This window comes from Prosopis cineraria, unplaced genomic scaffold (assembly GCF_029017545.1).
Source record: "Prosopis cineraria cultivar Desert tree isolate PC_DT_omini unplaced genomic scaffold, ASM2901754v1 PC14, whole genome shotgun sequence".
Classification (NCBI taxonomy): Eukaryota; Viridiplantae; Streptophyta; class Magnoliopsida; order Fabales; family Fabaceae; genus Prosopis; species Prosopis cineraria.
The window spans coordinates 5,967,335-5,974,475 of NW_026555345.1; the positions used below are offsets into that span (position 1 = coordinate 5,967,335).

Here is a 7,141-nt window from a genome sequence, read left to right on the forward strand (position 1 = left end):
CATATTTTTCTTGAATGAGGACTTATTCACTGAATCATAACATTCGCTCCTCTCCACCATCAAGTTAATTGTTTTTTGAGTTGTTAATAAGGGGATCAATTATTGACTTATTGTTAGAATGAAATTGAGACTTGTTTTTTTTTTGGATGAAAATTTCTTCATCGAATCACAACACTCGTTTGTTTTCACCACCAAGTTAATATTTTAGAGTTGTTAATAAAAAATTTATTGTTATTAAAATGTAAATATGAGACTTTTTTTTTTCTAGTGGAAAGTTATTGTTAAAAGAGTATATAATATACACATGAAGGATATTTTTATTTTTTTATAATAAAGGTAGATACTTTGATCCCATAATAACAGAATTATTTAATGTAATTAATTGTCTTCAAAAGTCTTTGATTGTGATTTTCCCATAAAACTATTACACATTCCCTCCCCCTTCCTCCATTAAAGAATACTACATGCCTGGGATAAAATGTTTTAAAAATATAAGAAATTTTAAATTTTTTAAAGTGTAATTTATGAAATCTTTTTAAAAATAACCTTAATTAGAAGTGCAGTTAATAAAATTTTTTAATTGAGAACCTAATTGAATGAGAGTAAACATAGAAAAAGTATGTAATTTTAGAGATAATTAAAAATTAATAGTATAATTCAATTAAAAAATACCTCATAGTATTAAAGAGTAAACTTTTCAATGAAACATGTCCATCAAACCAAATAATTTATTAATTAATGGAAAAATGATGTGAAATGATTGGATAAATTACTATAATTCGATAAGCTTAAAAGTGAATTGTGCGAGTATCTTGTTGACGTTGAAAGAGGTTATAATTCATTTTGGAATAACAAATTGAAAGTTCATTCATTTACACAAAAGACACGATGAGAGGAAATTAATTAAAAAAGGGAAAAACTGAGCTGACACGCATTGGGTTGGGGGGGGGGGTGTGAATGGAGTCCAAGAAGAACGTGAAACGGAAAGTGAAAAATCCAAAAACCCCAGAAAGAGAAAAGGAAGGAAGAGACCCACGAAAAGCTTCAAGCTTTTTTTTTTTTTTTGGGAAGCTTTGTTCGCTTGGCTGCTTCAATCGAAACCCGCTTTTTCCACGTTTTATTGCATTCTTTTTTTTTTCTTTAATTTTTGTTTTCGCCGACACATACACTCTCTCTTACTCATACTCATTACTTCCTTTTTCTTTCTTTTTCTCCTTCTCTCTCCTCATTACTCTAAGCTTCGAATCTCCATCTCACTCGGCGTCTCTTTCTTTAATGGCGATGCCTTGGACAACTGGTTGCGATCTCACAACCACCTACTACTCCAACCCCATCTTCTTCATCTTCTTCTTCTCGTTCCTTTTCCCTGTGTCTTCACTGCTCTTGCATGCCCTTCATCACACCTGAACCCTGTCTGAAACGACTTTCAGTTCCGTCTATAGTGACCGGCAACAACAATGGCGGCCATTCGTGTGGCTTCTTCTCTCTTTCTGCCAATCGCTTTGATCTTTGCTGCTCTTCATCTTGCTTTAGCCAACACTGACGCGACTGATGGTATTTACTTCTGCTTATTGTTTTCTTAGTTTGATCATTCCTGTGGCTGATTGACAAAAGGTTGCTATTAATATGCTGACGATGTGGCAAATGCTCTGAAGTTCAGAAAAGTTTGGATTTTGAATTGCGACTGAGGCAAGTGAAACCAAAGTCGGTGCCTTGACTTGGGGGCTTTCATTTCGTAATCTATTTTCGATTGCAGCGAAAATGTAATAGACAAAGCCAAGACATGGCTTTATCATGCTTTCTAATGCCAACGCAAGAGATTTTTAGATTGAAGTGGGCGTGAGGCATTGACATTTTTAGGGGCTTTGATCTTGTTCGTCTACTCTGATTGCGGGGCAATGCAATGAACAACGTTATGCCCACATTCATTTCCGCACCAAAACCATTTTTTTTAAATATCTTTATTTGAAATTATTTGGAAGTTATGATGCCATTACCTTTCTTATTTCTTAGTTTTGGGATGTTAATGTGGTTCTTGCTGCTTCAGTTCAAGCACTTCAGGTTCTGTACAACGCTTTAAACAGTCCTTCTTGGCTAACTGGCTGGAAAATTGGCGGTGGTGATCCTTGTGGAGAATCATGGAAAGGGATAACATGTGAGGGCTCAGCCATTGTTTCCATGTATGAGATGATACTGCACAAGTTTAACTTTTAAGTTTCCTCAGTTTTGTATTTTGTTCGAGAAAACTAACCAACAAGTCTCATTTCTGAAATGTTAATTAGAGAACTCTCGGGTTTGGGACTCAATGGGACTCTGGGATACCTGCTTTCGGACCTTATGTCATTGAGACAACTGTGAGATATTCTAATTTGTTGTTTCAGTGCACATATGATTTTCACATGTTTATATCTATATTCATTTTCTCTTTTGTCCTCGTCAGTGACTTAAGTGACAACAAGATCCACGACACAGTCCCTTACCAGTTACCACCAAATCTGACAAGCCTGTAATGCTAGCTTTCCGTCATTTGATTTTCTTATCATTCTTGATCAGCTTCACTCTGTTATTTAATTTAATATGCCATTGCTCTCTGATTCTAACATTCAGCAACCTTGCAAGCAATAACTTGAGTGGAAATCTTCCTTATTCCATTTCTGCCATGACTTCCCTTAACTATCTGTAAGTTGCTTTTCTGTTCACAGTTCATATATAACATTATTATTCAGTTTAGTTATATATTGTAGCTACTGTCCAATTGCATTTCTATGTGATTTTTAGGAATGTAAGCCACAATGCACTCTCCCTTTCAATTGGAGACATTTTTGCTGACCTCGCTGATCTCAGTACCCTGTAAGATATCTTGCAAAGTGCATTGATTTCTTTTAACTACTTTTTATAGTGACATTCAATTTCCTTTGGACAAAAATTTTAACTAATAGGGTTAAGATTAATTATTTAAGATCATGGTTAGCTGATTTCAGTACTTTTTATTGTTTTAGCAATTAATAGAAGTGACTTAACTTCTTTGGCTGAGAGAATTTTGCTCTCCAGGAATGAACTACTGGCTATTTCTTTTTAGTAATATTTTGCTTTTTGGGGATAGATTTTGTTGTAGTTTTAGTTACATGGACAGATATCCAGCATTTTTCCTTTATATTGTCAGTTTTATTATTTCCAGGATGCTTAAATTAATCATTAACGTGTGATTTGAATTTTTTGTACGATGAATGTTCAATTGCAGCATTTAGTCTTAGATGCCCAGTTTGGAGTTTATTCTTTGCTCTTAAGTGTTCTGTTCCACTTACTCTAGTTTTTGTTTCTGTTGACGTTGGATAAAGTATAGAGGGAGAGCAAACTATTTTTAACCCAAGTATTATTTTTTTGATAAATTGATAGTTATTATTGGGCAACTTTTTCTAACCTAAGTTCTATTCTATTTGACAAGTGTCTGACATGTGCATTTCATGATGCAGAGATCTATCGTTCAATGACTTTTCTGGAGATCTTCCTCCCTCATGTGGTTCATTGTCCAATCTTTCTTCTCTGTATGTTGAATAATATTTTAATAAATGACCTAGTTGAGGTTTGCAGTGCATTCTTGTTTAACTTATCTTAATATGTTGCAGCTTTTTGCAGAACAATCAATTGACTGGTTCTCTTAGTGTTCTTGTTGGTCTGCCTTTAGATACCTTGTAAGTTTTTCTTACTTTTGGGCTCAAATTATCTACATACGATCATCTAATTCTGCTCCAGTATTTTCCAGAAATGTGGCAAACAACAATTTTACTGGATGGATACCTCATGAACTTAGTTCAATTCGTACTTTCATGTACGTGCTACTGCAGCTTTCTCTGAATTGTCTTTCTACTTTTGAATGCCTAATTTCTTCATTATGATTAATGTGGTTCTTTAATTATTGATTAGATCCAATGGGAACTCCTTTGACAATGGCCCTGCTCCTCCTCCTCCTCCACATACAGCCCCTCCTCCCAGAAGATCTCCTAATAGCCGTCACCAATCTGGATCTGGTTCTCATAAAGCACATGCTTCTGAAACTGGCAATGAAGATGCTGATAGTCATAAGGGTTTGTCATCTTGGGCTATTATAGGCATTATTTTGGGTTCAGTGTTCCTGGCCATTGTTGTGCTACTTGCTCTTGCAGTATTCATCCGAAAGCAAAAAAAGAAGGAAAAAGGTGTAAGAACATCCAATGGGACTCCTCCTTTTGGAACCAATAATGGTGAATTCCTTCTCAATAGCTCTCTCTCTCTCTCTCTCTCTATATATATATATATAATATTTTCTGCTTGTATTTTTAAAGACCAACATTAATGTGGGATATGCATTAATCCGCTACATTGTCTCTTGAAGGTAAATATTTCAAGTCACATTCCTTGAATGTTGCTTCTTTGGGCAACTTAGGATTTAGAGCTTCTTACCTTATGTAATTGCCTTGCTAGGCATATCTGCATTTTGTTCATTTAGATATCTTGCACCATGTAGTTGTTCATTTTATTCTTGTCATCAATATCATCTGCCTTCCATAGGTCATGGTCATTGGGGCAGTTTTTCCTCCTATTTCCTTATATGTTAATTTGCAATGTCTTTGGACATTATTACCTTTTGTAGAATTCTCACACTGATTACTTTCACATGTGTATCTTGGCATGGATTCATCTGGCCTTGGACTTGCAGTAACTCCTCCAATGCAAGAACAGAGGTTGAAAAGTGCTGCTGTTGTTACTGATCTAAAGCCTCCTCCTGCGGAAAAAGTGATAGCTGAGAGGGTTCCTTCAAAAAACGGATCTGCTAAGCGGATAAAATCCCCTATAACTGCTACATCATACACTATTGCTACTCTCCAAAGTGCAACAAATAGCTTCAGTCAAGAATATTTTGTCGGTGAAGGTTCTCTTGGTCGAGTTTACAGGGCTGAATTCCCTAATGGGAAGGTAATCCTTTTATGTTGCAATTTTTACCACCTTCCTGTGATCATTTTGGAAATTACACTTGCTATGTATAGATATGTACATTCAAGGAATATATTTTAGATGTCAAGCCGGATCCTTCTTTATTAAACATCTTTAGCCGTAATTAAACTGTAGATTACATGGATTATTATGTTGTAGATATTTTACTTCACTGTTAGGTTTGGCTATGCTGTATCTTCTATCTGAGGCTGCTTTAGAAGTCTTGTTAACTTTTCAACATTTGGCATGTAGTTTCCCATTCAATCTATGTTTTCTCTACCCACTACTCAATACCCTCTCTCTTTTGTGATTTGACTTTCACATTTTTTGTGATATTCAAACTTCAGAAAGGAGCAAATACTTTATATCCTACACCAATTATGTATTTTTCAATTTCTAATGGTTTTAAAGTTTTGTTTTGGTTAGATCATGGCCATTAAGAAGATCGACAATGCGGCACTGTCGTTACAGGAGGAAGACAACTTTCTTGAAGCTGTATCAAATATGTCACGCTTGCGACATCCAAACATTGTTACACTAGCCGGATATTCTGCAGAACATGGGCAGCGTCTTCTGGTTTATGAGTATATCGGTAATGGAAATCTACATGATATGCTCCATTTTTCTGAAGATAGCGGCAAGGCTTTATCTTGGAATGCTCGCGTTCGAATAGCACTTGGCACAGCTCGAGCTTTAGAGTATGTTGGGCTCTTGTTAAGTCCCTTCCATCATGTCTATTGCAGTCATGATAGTATATCACATTTTAATTTTATTGTTCAGGTACTTGCATGAAGTATGCTTACCTTCAGTTGTACATAGAAACTTTAAATCGGCAAACATATTACTTGATGAGGAGTTGAATCCTCACCTGTCTGACTGCGGTTTAGCAGCATTAACGCCAAACACTGAACGACAGGTTGGTGAAGATACTTCTATGTCCTGCATGCATGGCTGGACATGACATCCATTAATCCTTTTGCCACATGCCCTGTTGGTAAATTTCTCTGTATCTTGAACAGGTTTCAACTCAGATGGTTGGCTCATTTGGTTACAGTGCTCCTGAGTTTGCACTATCGGGAATTTACACAGTAAAAAGTGATGTTTACAGTTTTGGAGTGGTAATGTTAGAGCTATTGACAGGTCGGAAGCCACTTGACAGGTGAGCCAAGATTACATGTCCTAAAGCAAGATTAATGTTCACTTTGGTGTTTTTCTGTACTCCATGACCTTAAATTCTTCATCTTCATGATAGCTTGGATTAATTTGTAACTTCTATATGTGCAGTTCACGAGCCAGATCAGAGCAATCTCTTGTGAGGTGGGCTACTCCCCAACTTCATGATATAGATGCCTTGGCCAAAATGGTTGATCCTACTTTGAATGGTATGTATCCTGCGAAGTCGCTGTCACGCTTCGCTGATATCATCGCCCTCTGTGTTCAGGTAATGTTCTTGAATGGTTCATTTGGTTGTAGTGCTCCGTGTGTAATTTTACCATGTTACATTTGTGAGTTTCTGAGCATGTTATCAGTTTTAAATAATCATTTAACTAAATCTGATTTTCGGTGCAGCCGGAGCCTGAATTTCGACCTCCCATGTCGGAGGTTGTGCAAGCATTGGTCCGGCTAGTGCAAAGAGCGAGTGTAGTCAAACGCCGTCCCAGTGATGAAGCCGGGTTTGGTCACAAGACCCCAGATCATGAAGCCTATGACATGTCTTTTTAAAGGTTTCACCGTTTTGATGTGATCTTATTTCAGTTTTGTGTAAAGTGATGCGGACAGAACACAGGAAGGAATAGACAAGTTGTGAAGATGTGTCGAACAGATTAAAGATATTTGTAATTACATGCATTGGAATTTACTATTACTTGAGGATAAAAGTGCTATATGGAAAACATATGTATATTTAACTTGCCATGATGTTGTATATTGTAATTTATTCTGTCCCCCTTTTCTTTAAATTTCTGTCTGAAGTGTCTTCTAACTCTATACAGCCTGTTGCGTTCGGGTCCGTTTGGATTTCAGTTGGGTATAATAGATTATGAAAATAATTGATTAAGTGATAGATTTTAATTATAATTGATTATGTTATAACGTAATGTGTTTGGATACTTTTTTTTTAAATTGATTTTAACAGAATTAAAAATATTTGAATACTTTAATCAGAATCAAT

The 7,141-nt window shown here is 35.9% G+C and overlaps 1 protein-coding gene across 4 annotated transcripts; it reads left to right on the plus strand.

Moving 5' to 3' along the window:
• The first annotated feature begins 1,209 nt into the window (after positions 1-1,209).
• On the plus strand, positions 1,210-6,929 carry LOC129293636 (protein STRUBBELIG-RECEPTOR FAMILY 8). Of its 4 annotated transcripts, XM_054931699.1 has the most exons (17): positions 1,210-1,554; positions 2,048-2,180; positions 2,283-2,354; positions 2,441-2,506; positions 2,608-2,679; positions 2,779-2,850; positions 3,474-3,545; positions 3,627-3,692; positions 3,764-3,829; positions 3,925-4,085; positions 4,164-4,241; positions 4,697-4,953; positions 5,398-5,669; positions 5,752-5,887; positions 5,991-6,130; positions 6,256-6,412; positions 6,541-6,929. In XM_054931699.1, the coding sequence occupies exons 1-17, from the start codon at positions 1,458-1,460 to the stop codon at positions 6,691-6,693; spliced, it is 2,070 nt and encodes a 689-aa protein (XP_054787674.1). In that variant the 5' UTR covers positions 1,210-1,457; the 3' UTR covers positions 6,694-6,929. The 4 variants fall into 4 exon arrangements, with proteins under 4 accessions (XP_054787674.1, XP_054787673.1, XP_054787676.1 ...); XM_054931698.1 differs by having other exon boundaries at positions 3,925-4,241; XM_054931701.1 differs by having other exon boundaries at positions 1,211-1,689; positions 2,048-2,155; positions 3,925-4,241.
• Positions 6,930-7,141: the final 212 nt, after the last annotated feature.